Source organism: Bombina bombina, chromosome 6 (genome assembly GCF_027579735.1).
Source record: "Bombina bombina isolate aBomBom1 chromosome 6, aBomBom1.pri, whole genome shotgun sequence".
In the NCBI taxonomy this organism is placed as follows: Eukaryota; Metazoa; Chordata; class Amphibia; order Anura; family Bombinatoridae; genus Bombina; species Bombina bombina.
This window is the reverse complement of record NC_069504.1, coordinates 730,121,263-730,141,214: the sequence shown is the minus strand read 5'-3', so window position 1 is coordinate 730,141,214 and position 19,952 is coordinate 730,121,263. Positions and strand designations below refer to the sequence as shown.

The 19,952-nt window shown below is 38.3% G+C and overlaps 1 protein-coding gene across 1 annotated transcript in view; it reads right to left on the bottom strand.

Annotated features, from left to right (window-relative positions):
* The window catches only part of LOC128663558 (docking protein 2), a 109,777-nt gene extending 95,350 nt beyond the window's left edge, over positions 1-14,427 (bottom strand). The window contains exon 1 of the mRNA XM_053717936.1: positions 13,746-14,427. Coding sequence (XP_053573911.1) covers positions 13,746-13,808 — 63 coding nt within the window. The 5' untranslated portion in view covers positions 13,809-14,427. The remainder of the gene's footprint in view (positions 1-13,745) is intronic.
* Between the last annotated feature and the right edge of the window lie 5,525 nt (positions 14,428-19,952).

Genomic DNA, 19,952 nt, shown 5'->3' with positions numbered 1-19,952 from the left:
CATAAAATACCAATGCTAAACAGTTTCTAAATTTTGTCCTGAGTTTATAAATACCCAATGTTTACATGTTCTTTGCTTTTTTTGCAAGTTATAGGGCAATAAGTACAAGTAGCACTTTGCTATTTCAAAACCATGTTTTTTCAAAATTGGCGATAGTTACATTGTAACACCAATATCTGTCATGAATCCCTGAATAACCCTTCAAATGTATATATATTTTTAAAAGAAGACAACCTAAGGTATTAAACTTGGGGTATTTTGACTTTTTTCATGTAACCATTTTACCACCAATCTATGCCAAAGTTTGGGGGGGAAAAAAAATAATTAGATTTTTTGACAAAATAGCAATTTAAGAATACATTTACTGATAATATTAAGGGTTACTGCCAAATAACACCCTCATATGTCTTCAGCAGCATCTCCTGGGTACAGTGATACCACCCATGTATAGGTGTGTTGGGTTCTCGGGGGGCTAAAAGCTCTTATTTTTAGGGAGCGCATTCCAGTTTTTCAACTTGGAATTTTCACATCGGTCATCATGCACCCATGTCCTATTTGGGACATTTCTGAAGCTGGTCAATGGAATTTACCCCCATCAAACCTTATATTTTTGAAAAGTAGACAGCCTAGGGTATTTCAAATGCTTGTATTTTAACACTTTCCATGCACTAATTCAACGACCAGTCTTTGTCAAACGTTTGGGTAGTCATTATTTTGTGTTATTTTTCACACACATTGTACTTTAGGCATGGATTCTCAGTTCCTGTTATGTGTTACTGCCAAAAAACACCTCAATATGTGTTCAACAACATCTCCTGAGTACAGTGATACCACCCATGTATAGGTGTGTCGGGTTCTCTGGGGGCTAAAAGGCCTTAATTTTAGGAAGCGCATTCCAGTTTTTCAACTTGGAATTTTCACATCGGTCATCATGCACCCATGTCCTATTTGGGACATTTCTGAAGCTGGTCAATGGAATTTACCCCCATCAAACCATATATTTTTGAAAAGTAGACACCCTAGGGTATTTCAAATGCTTGTATTTTAACACTTTCCATGCACTAATTCAACCACCAGTCTTTGTCAAACTTTTGGGTAGTCATTATTTTGTGTTATTTTTCACACACATTGTACTTTAGGCATGGATTCTCAGTTCCTGTTATGTGTTACTGCCAAAAAACACCTCAATATGTGTTCAACAACATCTCCTGAGTACAGTGATACCATCCATGTATAGGTGTGTTGGGTTCTCTGGGGGCTAGAAGGCCTTATTTTTAGGAAGCGCATTCCAGTTTTTCAATTTGGAATTTTCACATTGGTCATCATGCACCCATGTCCTATTTGGGACATTTCTGAAGCCGGTCAATGAAATTTACCCCAATAAAACCATATATTTTTGAGAAGTAGACCCCCTAGGGTATTTGAAATGCTGGTATTTTCACACTTTCCATGAACTTATTTAACCACCAGTCTTTGTCAAACTTTTGGGTAGTCATTTTTTTGTGTTATTTTTCACACACATTGTACTTTAGGCATGGATTCTCAGTTCCTGTTATGTGTTACTGCCAAAAAACACCTCAATATGTGTTCAACAACATCTCCTGAGTACAGTGATACCACCCATGTATAGGTGTGTTGGGTTCTCTGGGGGCTAGAAGGCCTTATTTTTAGGAAGCGCATTCCAGTTTTTCAACTTGGAATTTTCACATCGGTCATCATGCACCCATGTCCTATTTGGGACATTTCTGAAGCTGGTCAATGGAATTTACCCCCATCAAACCATATATTTTTGAAAAGTAGACACCCTAGGGTATTTCAAATGCTTGTATTTTAACACTTTCCATGCACTAATTCAACCACCAGTCTTTGTCAAACGTTTGGGTAGTCATTATTTTGTGTAATTTTTCACACACATTGTACTTTAGGCATGGATTCTCAGTTCCTGTTATGTGTTACTGCCAAAAAACACCTCAATATGTGTTCAACAACATCTCCTGAGTACAGTGATACCACCCATGTATAGGTGTGTCGGGTTCTCTGGGGGCTAAAAGGCCTTAATTTTAGGAAGCGCATTCCAGTTTTTCAACTTGGAATTTTCACATCGGTCATCATGCACCCATGTCCTATTTGGGACATTTCTGAAGCTGGTCAATGGAATTTACCCCCATCAAACCATATATTTTTGAAAAGTAGACACCCTAGGGTATTTCAAATGCTTGTATTTTAACACTTTCCATGCACTAATTCAACCACCAGTCTTTGTCAAACTTTTGGGTAGTCATTATTTTGTGTTATTTTTCACACACATTGTACTTTAGGCATGGATTCTCAGTTCCTGTTATGTGTTACTGCCAAAAAACACCTCAATATGTGTTCAACAACATCTCCTGAGTACAGTGATACCACCCATGTATAGGTGTGTCGGGTTCTCTGGGGGCTAAAAGGCCTTAATTTTAGGAAGCGCATTCCAGTTTTTCAACTTGGAATTTTCACATCGGTCATCATGCACCCATGTCCTATTTGGGATATTTCTGAAGCTGGCCAATGGAATTTACCCCCATCAAACCATATATTTTTGAAAAGTAGACACCCTAGGGTATTTCAAATGCTGGTATTTTAACACTTTCCATGCACTAATTCAACCACCAGTCTTTGTCAAACTTTTGGGTAGTCATTTTTTTGTGTTATTTTTCACACACATTGTATTTTAGGCATGGATTCTCAGTTCCTGTTATGTATTACTGCCAAAAAGCACCTCAATATGTGTTCAACAACATCTCCTGAGTACAGTGATACCACCCATGTATAGGTGTGTCGGGTTCTCTGGGGGCTAAAAGGCCTTAATTTTAGGAAGCGCATTCCAGTTTTTCAACTTGGAATTTTCACATCGGTCATCATGCACCCATGTCCTATTTGGGACATTTCTGAAGCTGGCCAATGGAATTTACCCCCATCAAACCATATATTTTTGAAAAGTAGACACCCTAGGGTATTTCAAATGCTGGTATTTTAACACTTTCCATGCACTAATTCAACCACCAGTCTTTGTCAAACTTTTGGGTAGTCATTTTTTTGTGTTATTTTTCACACACATTGTACTTTAGGCATGGATTCTCAGTTCCTGTTATGTGTTACTGCCAAAAAACACCTCAATATGTGTTCAACAACATCTCCTGAGTACAGTGATACCACCCATGTATAGGTGTGTTGGGTTCTCTGGGGGCTAGAAGGCCTTATTTTTAGGAAGCGCATTCCAGTTTTTCAACTTGGAATTTTCACATCGGTCATCATGCACCCATGTCCTATTTGGGACATTTCTGAAGCCGGTCAATGAAATTTACCCCCATAAAACCATATATTTTTGAGAAGTAGACCCCCTAGGGTATTTGAAATGCTGGTATTTTCACACTTTCCATGAACTTATTTAACCACCAGTCTTTGTCAAACTTTTGGGTAGTCATTTTTTAGTGTTATTTTTCACACACATTGTACTTTAGGCATGGATTCTCAGTTCCTGTTATGTGTTACTGCCAAAAAACACCTCAATATGTGTTCAACAACATCTCCTGAGTACAGTGATACCACCCATGTATAGGTGTGTTGGGTTCTCTGGGGGCTAGAAGGCCTTATTTTTAGGAAGCGCATTCCAGTTTTTCAACTTGGAATTTTCACATCGGTCATCATGCACCCATGTCCTATTTGGGACATTTCTGAAGCTGGTCAATGGAATTTACCCCCATCAAACCATATATTTTTGAAAAGTAGACACCCTAGGGTATTTCAAATGCTTGTATTTTAACACTTTCCATGCACTAATTCAACCACCAGTCTTTGTCAAACGTTTGGGTAGTCATTATTTTGTGTTATTTTTCACACACATTGTACTTTAGGCATGGATTCTCAGTTCCTGTTATGTGTTACTGCCAAAAAACACCTCAATATGTGTTCAACAACATCTCCTGAGTACAGTGATACCACCCATGTATAGGTGTGTCGGGTTCTCTGGGGGCTAAAAGGCCTTAATTTTAGGAAGCGCATTCCAGTTTTTCAACTTGGAATTTTCACATCGGTCATCATGCACCCATGTCCTATTTGGGACATTTCTGAAGCTGGTCAATGGAATTTACCCCCATCAAACCATATATTTTTGAAAAGTAGACACCCTAGGGTATTTCAAATGCTTGTATTTTAACACTTTCCATGCACTAATTCAACCACCAGTCTTTGTCAAACTTTTGGGTAGTCATTATTTTGTGTTATTTTTCACACACATTGTACTTTAGGCATGGATTCTCAGTTCCTGTTATGTGTTACTGCCAAAAAACACCTCAATATGTGTTCAACAACATCTCCTGAGTACAGTGATACCACCCATGTATAGGTGTGTTGGGTTCTCTGGGGGCTAAAAGGCCTTAATTTTAGGAAGCGCATTCCAGTTTTTCAACTTGGAATTTTCACATCGGTCATCATGCACCCATGTCCTATTTGGGACATTTCTGAAGCTGGCCAATGGAATTTACCCCCATCAAACCATATATTTTTGAAAAGTAGACACCCTAGGGTATTTCAAATGCTGGTATTTTAACACTTTCCATGCACTAATTCAACCACCAGTCTTTGTCAAACTTTTGGGTAGTCATTTTTTTGTGTTATTTTTCACACACATTGTATTTTAGGCATGGATTCTCAGTTCCTGTTATGTATTACTGCCAAAAAGCACCTCAATATGTGTTCAACAACATCTCCTGAGTACAGTGATACCACCCATGTATAGGTGTGTCGGGTTCTCTGGGGGCTAAAAGGCCTTAATTTTAGGAAGCGCATTCCAGTTTTTCAACTTGGAATTTTCACATCGGTCATCATGCACCCATGTCCTATTTGGGACATTTCTGAAGCTGGCCAATGGAATTTACCCCCATCAAACCATATATTTTTGAAAAGTAGACACCCTAGGGTATTTCAAATGCTGGTATTTTAACACTTTCCATGCACTAATTCAACCACCAGTCTTTGTCAAACTTTTGGGTAGTCATTTTTTTGTGTTATTTTTCACACACATTGTACTTTAGGCATGGATTCTCAGTTCCTGTTATGTGTTACTGCCAAAAAACACCTCAATATGTGTTCAACAACATCTCCTGAGTACAGTGATACCACCCATGTATAGGTGTGTTGGGTTCTCTGGGGGCTAGAAGGCCTTTTGTTTAGGAAGCGCATTCCAGTTTTTCAACTTGGAATTTTCACATCGGTCATCATGCACCCATGTCCTATTTGGGACATTTCTGAAGCCGGTCAATGAAATTTACCCCCATAAAACCATATATTTTTGAGAAGTAGACCCCCTAGGGTATTTGAAATGCTGGTATTTTCACACTTTCCATGAACTTATTTAACCACCAGTCTTTGTCAAACTTTTGGGTAGTCATATTTTTGTGTTATTTTTCACACACATTGTACTTTAGGCATGGATTCTCAGTTCCTGTTATGTGTTACTGCCAAAAAACACCTCAATATGTGTTCAACAACATCTCCTGAGTACAGTGATACCACCCATGTATAGGTGTGTTGGGTTCTCTGGGGGCTAGAAGGCCTTATTTTTAGGAAGCGCATTCCATTTTTTACACTTCCCATTTTCACATCCCATGCACCCATGTTCTATTTAAGACATTTCTGAAGCCGGCCAATGTAATTTACCCCCATAAAACCATATATTTTTGAAAAGTAGACATCCTAGGGTATTTCAAATGCAGGTGTTTTAACACTTTCCATACACTAATTCAACCACTAGTCTTTGTCAAACTATTGGGCATTCATTTCTTTGTGTTATTTTTCACATACATTGTACTTTAGACATGGATTCACAGCTCCTGTTATGTGTTACTACCAAAGAAGACACCAATATGTGGTCACCATCATCTCCTGAGTTCAGTGATACCACCTATGCATAGGTTTGTTGGCTTGTTTGGGCGGTGCAATGCCAAATGTCTGACATGTGTTTGTGATTTTTTTTCACATTTAACATATTTTCTTTGCCTATCGTCTTTTTTGGGGGTCTTTTAACATACCCCAATTTATTTGTTTTCCATAAATGTGATTATATTTAAAAAGTTGACCCCCCAAGGTATTATACATGGAGTGGTTTGATGACTTTGATGCAACCGTTTTAGCCCAAAAAATTGGAGAAAGTATATGGTGGTAATTTTTCAATTTTCATTGTTACAGACACATTGCTTTTTTACTATGATTTAGGAGAGACTGTTGTAAGTTATTGCAAAAGAATACTTCAGGTTGTTTTCTGCAAGGCACCCTGAGTACACCTATGCCCCCCATGCATAGGTTTGCCAGGATTTTGGGAAGGTTATGTTACAATTTTATGACTTGTGATTTTAGTTATTAAAAATTAGAGTATTTCTTCTGATAGGCCTATCTTTAGTTTGGGGCCTATCGCATACCCCACTTTTATTTATTGCATTCAAAGTGTATATTTTTTAAATGTTGACACCCCAAGGTATTGTATATGGTGTGCTTTGATGCCTTTGAAGCATCCGTTTTAGCCCAAAAAATTGGAGAAAGTGTATGGTGGTAATTTTTCAATTTTCATTTTTACAGACACATTGCTTTTTGACTATAATTTAGGAGAGACTGTTGTAAGTTATTACAAAAACATACTTCAGGTTGTTTTCTGCAAGGCACCCTGAGAACACCTATGTCCCCCATGCATAGGTTTGACAGGGGTTTTGGTTAAAAAAAAACAGGCCCAATTTTAGAAAAAAATAGAGTAGTGAAATGTAAAAATCTGGCACAGTAAAAGTAAAAAAACCAAAAAAACATCTAACTGTAAACATAACCAAAAAAAAATATATATATATGTAACAGCAAATGTTTTTATTTTTTTAAAAATTGACCATTGTATGGTACCGCTTGAAGCAGTCCCCAATGCAGAGTGCAGGCTGTCCAGGGCAATCAGGACAGTGATATATGGTGTCCCTTCTCTTCCCCCTCTTGGTACAGACTTTTTTTGTGGTTTCTGCTTTGCAGCAGTAGGGGGGATTTTAAAAATAAAATGGGTAGCCCCAACTCTGCTCTCTCCCATCACCACCCGGGGAGCAGGTGCATCATGGTACAAAATCCCCGTAATAATCTGGAGCTGAAACTGTAAAAAAGTATTTTTAACTCTGGGGTTTGCTTTTTTGAACAACAAAAAAGCGTTGTGGGTTGCAATCTGCATTAGGTAAATTGCAACCTTTTTGTACCAGGCCCTTGTCTTCCGCATAATTAGGTAGGGCTGCAGCAGCTGATCAGCCAGATCAACCCCACCCATATGCCGGTTATAAGACTTGATGCACACTGGCTTCCTTATGATCTCAGCTCTGCCACGTACAGAAACCGCCACCGTCCTCTCTGTGTGGATGGTGGTAAGAAGGTATACATCCTTCTTGTCTCTGTACTTCAGTGCCAACAGCTCCTCTTGGCGCAGAGCTGAGGTCTCCCCCCTTCGTAGCCGGGTGCGTACAAGCTGTCCTGGGAAACCTGCGCGGTTCTTTTTAATTGTACCGCAAGCTACTGTATCAAAGCAATACAGTAGCTTGAACAAAAGGACACTTGTATAAAAATTGTCTAAGTACAAGTGATACCCTTTGTTCATTAGGGGTAATATCAGGTCCCAGACAATCTTGCCAGTGGTTCCCATATGTTCTGGGCAACCTGGAGGGTCAAGGTGGCTATCCTTTCCCTCATACACCCGGAAGGCCTGAGTATACCCAGTCTCGCTGTCACAGAGCTTATACACCTTTACCCCATATCTGGAGCGTTTGGAAGGAATATACTGCTTGAATCCCAGCCTTCCCTTATACTTCATTAGGGATTCATCAACGCATATATTCCTTCCAGGTGTATAAGCCTCTGCAAACCTGGCAGAAAAGTGGGTTATCAGGGGGCGGATTTTATACAGCCTGTCAAATTGGGGATGCTCCCTAGGGGGGCACAGGCTGTTGTCGCTGAAGTGCATGAAATGCAGAATCATTTCATACCTCTTCCTCGACATAGTCTGGGGAGAAAATGGGGGTAGAGCAGATGGGGCTAGTACTCCAGTAGGAGCGAATGGAGGGTTTCTTTATGATGCCCATCAGCATAGTCAATGCCCAGAATTTTTTGAATTCTGGCACATTGATGGGGGCCCATTGCTGCTTTGCCAAATATGTTCCAGGCTTTGCAGCACGGAACTGATGGGCATATAAATTAGTTTGGGCGACAATGTTCCCCAATATATCATCGCCCAGAAACACTTCCAGAAACTGCTGGAGGCTAAAACCTGCCACATCTATATTTATGCCAGCATTTGCTGTGAAGGGTGGGATATCTGGCCTCTGGAGATGAGGCGTTACACACTCTTCAGCAGCAATGGCAGCAACACGCCTCCTTCTGGCAGGGGGGCTGGCAGGGGGGGTAGCAGGGGGGCTAGCAGCCACAGATACATCACTATCAGTTGAGACTGCATCTAGTGATGTATCTGAGCACATGGCAGGGTCAAAATTGGGGTCTGAGTCAGAAATAGAGGCATCTGACTCTGACGCAAGGATGGCATACGCCTCCTCAGCACTATATCTTTTCTGTGACCTTTTTGTATCTGTCACAGAAAACAATTACTAAAAAAAATTAAATTAACTAAATTAATTAACTAAATTAACTAGCAAAAAAGTACAGCTATGCTACTGCCAGTGATTTATAGCGATCACTGGCAAGCTAGGGGTTAATGGCTCTGAAAATTAAATTAAATTAACTAAATGTTTCTGAAAAGAGCCTTTGGGTTTTTAAAAAATTACAACAACAAAATTAACCCCTAAAAAAATGCACAGACAGCAAAAAAGTACAGCTATGCAACTGCCAGTGATTTATAGCGATCACTGGCAAGCTAGGGGTTAATGGCTCTGAAAATTAAATTAAATTAACTAAATTAATTAACTAAATTAACTAGCAAAAAAGTACAGCTATGCTACTGCCAGTGATTTATAGCGATCACTGGCAAGCTAGGGGTTAATGGCTCTGAAAATTAAATTAAATTAACTAAATGTTTCTGAAAAGAGCCTTTGGGTTTTTAAAAAATTACAACAACAAAATTAACCCCTAAAAAAAATACACAGACAGCAAAAAAGTACAGCTATGCAACTGCCAGTGATTTATAGCGATCACTGGCAAGCTAGGGGTTAATGGCTCTGAAAATTAAATTAAATTAACTAAATTAATTAACTAAATTAACTAGCAAAAAAGTACAGCTATGCTACTGCCAGTGATTTATAGCGATCACTGGCAAGCTAGGGGTTAATGGCTCTGAAAATTAAATTAACTAAATGTTTCTGAAAAGAGCCTTTGGGTTTTTAAAAAATTACAACAACAAAATTAACCCCTAAAAAAATGCACAGACAGCAAAAAAGTACAGCTATGCAACTGCCAGTGATTTATAGCGATCACTGGCAAGCTAGGGGTTAATGGCTCTGAAAATTAAATTAAATTAACTAAATGTTTCTGAAAAGAGCCTTTGGGTTTTTAAAAAATTACAACAACAAAATTAACCCCTAAAAAAATGCACAGACAGCAAAAAAGTACAGCTATGCAACTGCCAGTGATTTATAGCGATCACTGGCAAGCTAGGGGTTAATGGCTCTGAAAATTAAATTAAATTAACTAAATGTTTCTGAAAAGAGCCTTTGGATTTTTAAAAAATTACAACAACAAAATTAACCCCTAAAAAAATGCACAGACAGCAAAATGCAGCAAAAAAAAAGTGCACCTATGCTACTGCCAGTGATATATAGTGATCATTGGCAAGCTAGGGGTTAATGGCTCTGAAAAGAGCCTTTGGTTCTATATTTTTTAACAAATAAAAGAAATAAATCTCTCTCTCTTCTAAATACAGGTCTCTCTCTCTCTCCAACAAAATGGCAAGTGAGGAGAGGGAGGGAGATCCACACTGATCATAGTCAATATTTACAAATATTGACATGATCAGACAAATGGGGTATTTTATTATTATTATTTTTTTTAGGGTGGGAGGCTCAGATTGGGTGACCCTAGCTTGCCCCTATGATGATGCAGGCTAGGGACCCCCCCAGAGGCCCCATGATGCACTGGGCATCGCCATCTTGGATGCCTAGTGAAGGGGGAGGGGGGGGGGCTTTTAGGGCTTTTTTTTATTTTAATCGTTTTTTTTTTTTTTTTTAAATTTTATTTTACAACTAACTAAGTGCCTCGACCCACCGAGGCACTTAGCAAACAAGCAGAGCATCGGAAGCGTGTCCGATCGCTTCCGATGCTCTGAAACACTGCCGGGCTCCACGTGGAGCGAAACCGGAAGTGATCACTCATGGGGGAGTGATCAATCCGGTCCCGGCACTCGGGAACAGTATTGCAGGATGCCTAGACATCAAGGCAAGCCTGCAATACTGTTAGAGCAGCTGGAAGCGATTTCGATCGCTTCCAGTGCTCTGTTAAACCGACGACGTATGCCATACGTCCTCGGTCGTTAAGTGCTTTTTTTTTGAGGACGTATGGCATACGTCGTCGGTCGTTAAGGGGTTAAAGAACCATTTTATATAGTAGCATTATATAACCAACAAGTACATAATAAAAAAGATAGCACAATCGCATTTTTAAATTAGCAGTAGATAATGTTTTCCTGACAAATGACATTTACATCAATTTGCCATCAGCTAATCACAGACTCATATATACAGTGTATATTCTGTGAACTCTTGCACATGCTCAGTAAGTGCTGGTGCCTCAGAAAGTGTGCATATAAAAGACTGTGCGCAATTTGATAATGGAAATAAACTGCAAAATCTCTTAAAACTGCATGCTCCATCTGAATCATCAAAGTTTAATTTTGACTTTAGTGTCCCTAGGCTTCTAAATATTTATCTGCAGCTCCATATGTTAGGAAGTTGGTCATCACTGTAGTAGAGACACGGAAGCTCAAATGAAATTGTATATATTTATATACAAAAACTGTATAAGAGTAAGAGCCTAGAGAGACTGTGAATCCAGTTTAAAGGGACAGGAAACATTTTCTTACATGATCTGGATAGAACATACAACTTTCCAATTTACTTCTATTATCGAATTTGCTTCATTCTCTTGTTTGCTGAAGGAACCGCATTAAACTACTGGGAGTTAGCTGAACACATCTAGTTAGCCAATCACAAGAGACAAATGTGTGCACGCACCTCCCACTAGTGTATGATATGTGCGTGTTCTTTTTCAACAAGGGTTACCAAAAGAACAAAGCACATTTGAAAATAGAAGTGAATTTAATAGTGTCTTACATTTACATGTTCTATCTGAATCCTGCACGTTTAATTTAGACTTTCCTATCCCTTTAAAAACAATTCTCCATTGCCTACTCATTAAAATGAACTAATCTCTCTATTCCTTTATAAATGGGTTCCATAAACAGTAGGGTATATGTAAGACTTTTAAGGCTCTTTGTGAATCTAGCTCCATGTGATGAATAAAGCAGAAAGAAGATAGTACCTTAGATCTATTAAAGGAGCATGACAATTGTAATATAAAGGGCCAGATTACAGGATTAATTGCGCTTTTGATCAGTAATACCAGTGCACGCAAATGTCCGCTGGTATTACAAGTAAAGCGCAATGCAAACGCGGCCTCGCATTCACAATGCAATGAGACACAGCTGAGAACCTAGTACAGCGATGCGCAGCAAATATTAAATATATATGTACATGTATGTGTATATACACATTAACACTTAATTTATATGTACAGTATATAAGCATATAGATATATATTTACAGAGCACACACAGTTCCCATAGACGGCATTTTTCTTTCTAACACCCCACACACGCCCACTCTAACCCCTCATAACTGTTTCTTGCAGTTATTTTATAAAAATAAATAAATGCTACAATTTTTTTATTATTAAAAACTACAACACACTTTATTTTGGGGCAATAGGGGCCCATTTGAAAAATGAACAAGAGATCTGATCTCTGGTTAATTTTCGGAGCACTAATCACTACCGCAAGCGGTAGCAATAACCGGACACTTGTAATGACTGGTTATACCGTATATCATGCACCCGTAAAGCTGGTGAATTTGCCCGTTTACGGGTGCACGATAAATTAGTGCTCCACTTGTAATATAGCCCAAAATGTTTAATTATATTGTTAAAAATAACATTTGCAATATACTTTCATTTATTTTCACATATTTTCCTGTATTTAAAAAAAAAAAAAAAAAAAAAGTGTTTTTCCAATACTGAAAATGAATACTGCAAACTTCACAAGCCTTAGCCTAACCTTTGCTACATATCTGTTCCTAATTAATCTCAGTAGAGGTGACAAGATACTGCAAAACAATGTAAATGTTGCTATTAAATGACAGGGGTAGGCCTTGTCTAATCCAATAACAAGTATAGCTCCTCAGATTTAAGGCTAGTTGTTTAGGGACTTTGGCATCTGAAAAACAAATTGCAGCACACAAAGTGTTAAAGGGACAGTCTAGTTAAAATGATACTTTCATGATTCAGATAGGGCATATCATTTTAAACAACTTTCCAATGTATTTTTATCATCAAATTTGCTTTGTTCTTTTGGTATTCTTTGTTGAAAGCTAAACCTAGGGAGCATTGTATGCTAATTTCTAAGCCATCGAGGGCCACCTATTATCTCAGTGCATTTTGACAGTTTTTCAGCTAGATAGCACTAGCTTGTTTGTGCTATATAGATAACATTGTGCTCACTCCCATGGAATTACCTAGGAGTCTGCACTAATTGGCTAAATACAAGTCTGTCAAAAGAACTGAAATAAGGAGGCAGTCTGCAGAAGCTTAGATACAAGGTAATCACAGAGGGAAAAATTATGTTAATATAACTGTGTTGGTTATGCAAAACTAGGGAATGAATAACAAAGGGATTGTCTATCTTTTTAAAAAATAAAAATTATGGAGTAAACTGTCCCTTTAATATATTTTGAAAGACTACAAAGAGACTTGTAATTAATTATAAGGTGTTTGATGTCCTTTTAAAGGAAGATTTAAATCCCCATAAAACATATGCATCTTAAAAAAACTTTTTGTTTTTTATTTTGCCCATTTTTTTTCCTATAATTTATCTCAGAAAATTGCAGTTTTTTTACTGCCCCTTAGACAGTTTTTAGTGGATACTGCAGATTTCAGATCCCTGATCTTGCAGCCTGCTATTCAATGATTACTTGATAACTTCAGGAGGTAACTGACTACAGTACACAGCATTTTAACATAAAAGAGTATTTTCAAAGGATATGTTTTAGACTGCAATACAATGAAAATGTTGCTAATAAAAGGATAGTTTCAAATGCTTAGAAATTGTCACACTGCTTTAGAGAGAGCACTGATGTTACTCTATAGATTACATTAAAGGGACATGAAACCTACATTTTTATTTCCTAATTCAGATACATACAACTTTAAACAAGTTTCCAATGTACCTCTATTATCAAATGTGCTTCATTCTCTTGGTATCCTTTGTCGAGGAGCAGTAATGCACTACTGGGAGCTAGCTTAACACATCAGGTGAGCCAATGACAAGCGGCATATATGTGCAGCTACCAATCAGCAGCCAGCTCCCAGTAGGTCATTGCTGCTCAAATTGGAAAGTTGTTTAAAATTGTATTCTCTATCTGAATCGTGAAAGAAATACGTGGGGTCTCATTTCTCTTTAAATAAAACAGCTAGCCTTTAACACTTACCTTCCCAAACCTCTGCTGATGCTGCAGGTGCAGAGCTCCTTGCTTCACAATACCCGACTCCATCCCTTTCTGGTTGACTCTTAGCCAACTGTTTTGTGTATATTTTGCCAAACAAAACGTTTTACAGCACGCACTCTTCTTCCATCTAATTATCTATTATTAGCTTTACATTTATTTCTTAGCATAGACAAACTTCCCTAAATTGTATTTCCTCATTATTTATAGCACTTAAAGGCACAGCTGCCACTCTTTTTCTCTCTACTTTGTCTACACGTACTTCTGATACCCCTTTAAATGCTCCCACAAACCCTCCTACCTGATAAAGTACACTCACTTGCTTAGATGTTGGTAGACGTCTCTCTTTGAGTCTCTAAGTGTAAGAAATTACCTGGTGGTAACGTTATCAGTCACTTTTGCTATAATCACTGTTAGTTGATTTGCTGTCTCCCTATATTGTTGTGGTATAACTGTTTTTTTTTTACCCTCTTTTTGTCTCTACCGTTTAATACAAATGTGTTTGGTCCCCTTTAAATTACAGTTCCTCTTTAATTCATTTTTCACTATCTAAATCTCTATTTTCCTCCGTCTTTCTAACTTAGTCACCCCCTTTTTGCCCTCTTGCTATCTATAGCTATTTTCTTTATGATATCACTGTTTCTATCTCTTTATCTTATTAACTCCTGCTTGCATTCTGCCTCATATATTGAGTGGTAGTTTGTTTCTTGTCTGCAGCCCTTAGATCTCTAAGTTCCTCCCTCGCTTGGAACTTGCTTCCGTTGTGAAACCTACTGTGTCATTGAGGATGTGAACTAATGTCAGCATGAGTACTTTATGTGTAGTTTGTGTAGATTATAAACACTTTCTCTATAGACAGATTACATAAATAATTGTAGCACATATCTATAAAAGGTTAAAAACCCAAAAGAAAGCCATTTTGTTCCTTACAAACAGATATTTTGCTGGACAAAGACACACAATTACCTATTATTTAATGACAACAAGTTGCGTCACTAAGTAATATTGGCTCCTGGCGACAGGGTGCTTTGATCAGTCGCCAGAGAATGTCTGATCCTATAACAGCAGTGCCTATATTACACAGACACCCCTGTTTTAGCAGATTAACATTAGTTATGACTCTCCTATAATTAAAGGGACATAAAACACAACATTTTTCTTTCATTTTTCAGATAGAGCATAACTGAGGATATTATTTTGAATAACTTTCCAACTTACTTCTGATATTAAAGTTGCTTAATTTTCTTGTCATCCTTTGTTGAAGGAGCAGAAATTTACTACTGGCAGCTAACTGAACACATTAGATGAACCAATGACATATGTGCAGCCCCCAATCAGGATCTAGCTCCCTGTACTGCATTGCTGCTCCTGGGCATAACTTGGTATGCTTTTTAACAAAGGATATCAAGAGAATAAAGCAAATTAGATAATAGTAGTAAATTGGACTTTAGTTTCCCTCTAAAGGAACAAGAAAGTCAAAATTAAACTTTTATAGTTCCCAACAGAACATTAAATTGTAAGAGACTTCTCCATGTTCTTTCTGTTATCAAATTGTCTTCATTCCCTTGGCATCCTTTAATGAAAAGCATACCTAGATATGCTCATTAGCAGCAATGCTGGTAATTTGTGGCACCCCAGATATGCCTTTTGTCAGATGTGTTCAGCCAGGTAATAAATTAGAGCATGTCATTTTTCTACTTTATTGGCCTTTTGAATAGAAAATGTACACAACAATTACCATTTCAGGGCCAGAATCATTTATATATCAAAGACCAAAATTTGTGCTTGGTAATGATTGAAGTATTGTGTATGTTACTGCCTTTCTGATTGGTTCAGGGGTCTATGGGGCAGCATATATGAATGAGCACCTGCACATGCTCTATAACATGGCAGTAAGAAACAGCCAGTTCTGCACTGAGAATCTTAAAGCCCGGGATTATTTTATTTAAATATCTTTATCTATCTATCTATTATCTATCTATCTTTCTATCTATCATCTATCTATATTGGCGCACATACAGCAAATAAGCTAAAATGCTGCAAAAATTGCCTGCAAAAAACCTATGCTTTTATAGTAAAATTTGTATCTTATTCACATAATATGACCATATTCTGCTTAGCTAGTCACAAACTTACAAGGTGTCCCAATGTTGACTGTTCCTAACACTACAATATTTTGCCTTTATGGGCTGAATCCTATCTGCTTTTTCTCTTTATATTAGAAGGAGACTCCCTGGCTTTATATAAAACTCAAATAGACTGTCATGAGAACACCTGAGCTTGGATGGGGTGTGTTAACCAATGGAAGATGGTCAGTCTCCCATTTTTCAAATACAAATCTACAAAGTTTGGTTTAGCAGACCCTAAAAAAAGAGTTTAAATACATCTTTGGGAGTGCAGTTAATGAGACCAAATAGTTACACAAAACAGAGAGTACTGGCGCACATCCACTTAGTCACACATTATGGCCATATTCTTATTAGCCACACCCAACTTACAAGGTGTCCCAATATTGACTGGTCCTAACACTACACTACTTTGCTTTTATGGGTGAAGTCATTCCAGCAGGAATGATACAGCCAATAAAGGCAAAGTATTATAGGGATAGGGTCATCCTTAATACCTTTGAACCAGCAACAAGCTGTAATAACAATTTTGGGCCAGATTACAAGTGGAGCGCTATTTAACGCACCCACTCGTGCTTTAACTGTGCTAGAAGTAAGCTTTTTGTGTGTGTCGGGTTGCGCTTGTATTACAATTTCAAACTGTTTTCACTTGCCCGCTAAAGCAACGTGCATAATAAGCCGAGCACCGAATATTGCATGCGCGATAGCGTATCCCCCAATAGAAGTCAATGGAGCAAAAAAAGGTGGAAAAAAAACATGACATGAACATTGTAGCATTTCACATTCCAATGTTCTTCACATAACAGAATATGTTCTATTTATATATATCTGATGGCATTTTGGTACAATATATAGCTATACCTATCTATATATATATATATATATACAGTGGATATAAAAAGTCTACACACCCCTGTTAAAATGTCAGGTTTCTGTGATGTAAAAAAATGAGACAAAGGATAATCATTTCAGAACTTTTTCCACCTTTAATGTGACCTATAAACTGTACAACTCAATTGAAAAACAAACTGAAATCTTTTAGGTAGAGGCAAATAAAAATAAAAAACTAAAATAATATGGTTGCATAAGTGTGAAAATCCTTAAACTAATACTTTATTGAAGCACCTTTTTATTTTATTACAGCACTCAGTCTTTTTGGGTTGAGTTTTTCAGCATGGTACATCTTGACTTGGCAAGATTTGCCCACTCTTCTTTGCAAAAACACTCTAAATCTGTCAGAATGCGAGGGCATCTCCTGTGCACAGCCCACTTAAGATCACCCCACAGATTTTTAATTGGATTCAGGTCTGGGCTCTGACTGGGCCATCCCAAAACTTTAATCTTCTTCTGGTGAAGCCATTCCTTTGTTGATTTGGATGTATGCTTTGGGGCATTGTCATGCTGAAAGATGAAGTTCGTCTTCATGTTCAGCTTTCTAGCAGAAACCTGAAGGTTTTGTGCCAATATTGTCTGGTATTTGGAACTGTTAATTATTCCCTCTACCTTGACTAAGGCCCCAGTTCCAGCTGAAGAAAAACAGCCCCAAAGCATGATGCTGACACCACCATGCTTCACTGTGGGTATGGTGTTCTTTTGGTGATATGCAGTGTTGTTTTTGCGCCAAACATATCTTTTGGAATTATGGCAAAAAAGTTAAACTTTGGTTTCATCAGACCAGAACACCTTTTGCAACATGCTTTTGGGAAACTTCAGATGTGTTTTTGCAAAATTTAGCCGGGCTTGGATTTTTTTTTTTGTAAGAAAAGGCTTCCGTTTTGCCACTCTACCCCATAGCCCAGACATATGAAGAATACGGGTGATTGTTGTCACATGTACCACACAGCCAGTACTTGCCAGATATTCCTGCAGCTCCTTTAATGTTGCTGTAGGCCTCTTGGCAGTCTCCCAGACCAGTTTTCTTCTCGTCTTTTCATAAATTTTGGAGGGACATCCAGTTCTTGGTAATGTCACTGTTGCACCATATTTTCTTCACTTAATGATGACTGTCTTCACTGTGTTCCATGGTATATCTAATGCCTTGGAAATTCTTTTGTTTCTCCTGACTGATACCTTTTAACAATGAGATCCCTCTGATGCTTTAGAAGCTCTCTGCGGACCATGGCTTTTGCTGTAGGATGCGACTAACAAAATGTCAGGAAAGACCTACTAGAACAGCTGAACTTTATTTGGGGTTAATCAGAGGCATGATTTTGAATGTGATTGCTTAATTCTGAACACAGCTACATCCCCAGTTATAAAAGGGTGTTCACACTTATGCAACCATATTATTTTACGGCTAGATTTAAAGTTTTGTCGGTAACGACCCGCGTAGCTAACGCTGGCTTTTTTCTGGCCGCTCCTTTAAAATAACTCTGGTATTGAGAGTCCATATAATGTCAGCGTTAGGCTCCAAAAAAGGAGCGTAGAGCATATTTAACGCAAACGCAACTCTCGATACCAGAGTTGCTTACGGACGCGGCCAGCCTCAAAAACGTGCTCGTGCACGATTCCCCCATAGGAAACAATGGAGCTGTTTGAGCTGAAAAAAAACCTAACACCTGCAAAAAAACCGCGTTCAGCTCCTAACGCAGCCCCATTGTTTGCTATGGGGAAACACTTCCTACGTCTGCACCTAACACTCTAACATGTACCCCGAGTCTAAACACCCCTAACCTTACACTTATTAACCCCTATTCTGCCGCCCCCGCTATCGCTGACCCCTGTATATAATTTTTAACCCCTAATCTGCCGCTCCGTAAACCGCCGCTACTTACATTATCCCTATGTACCCATAATCTGCTGCCCCTAACACCGCCGACCCCTATATTATATTTATTAACCCCTAATCTGCCCCCCACAACGTCGCCTCCACCTGCCTACACTTATTAACCCCTAATCTGCCGAGCGGACCTGAGCGCTACTATAATAAAGTTATTAACCCCTAATCCGCCTCACTAACCCTATAATAAATAGTATTAACCCCTAATCTGCCCTCCCTAACATCGCCGACACCTAACTTCAAACATTAACCCCTAATCTGCCGACTGGAGCTCAGCCAATCAGATTTTTCCTACCTTAATTCCGATTGGTTGATAGAATCCTATCAGCCAATCGGAATTCGAGGGACGCCATCTTGGATGACGTCATTTAAAGGAACCGTCATTCGTCGTTCAGTCGTCGGCCAGGATGGATGTTCCGCGTCGGAGGTCTTCAGGATGCTGCCGCTCCACTCCGGATGGATGACAATAGAAGATGCCTCTTGGATGAAGACTTCAATCGGATAGAAGACCTCTTCTGCCCCGCTTGGATGAAGACTTCTACCGGATGGAGGACCTCTTCTTGCTCCGCTTGGATGAAGAATTTGGCTCGGCTGGGTGAAGACGACTCAAGGTAGGGAGATCTTCAGGGGCTTAGTGTTAGGTTTATTTAAGGGGGGTTTGGGTTAGATTAGGGGTATGTGGGTGGTGGGTTGTAATGTTGGGGGGGGGGTATTGTATGTTTTTTTTTACAGGCAAAAGAGCTGAACTTCTTGGGGCATGCCCCGCAAAGGGCCCTGTTCAGGGCTGGTAAGGTAAAAGAGCTTTGAACTTTAGTAATTTAGAATAGGGTAGGGCATTTTTTTTATTTTGGGGGGCTTTGTTATTTTATTAGGGGGCTTAGAGTAGGTGTAATTAGTTTAAAATTGTTGTAATATATTTCTAATGTTTGTAAATATTTTTTTATTTTTTGTAACTTAGTTCTTTTTAATTTTTTGTACTTTAGTTAGTTTATTTCATTGTATTTATTTGTAGGAATTGTATTTAATTTATTTATTGATAGTGTAGTGTTAGGTTTAATTGTAGATAATTATAGGTATTTTATTTAATTAATTTATTGATAGTGTAGTGTTAGGTTTAATTGTAACTTAGGTTAGGATTTATTTTACAGGTATATTTGTAATTATTTTAACTATTTTAGCTATTAAATAGTTCTTAACTATTTAATAGCTATTGTACCTGGTTAAAATAATTACAAAGTTACCTGTAAAATAAATATTAATCCTAAAATAGCTATAATATAATTATAA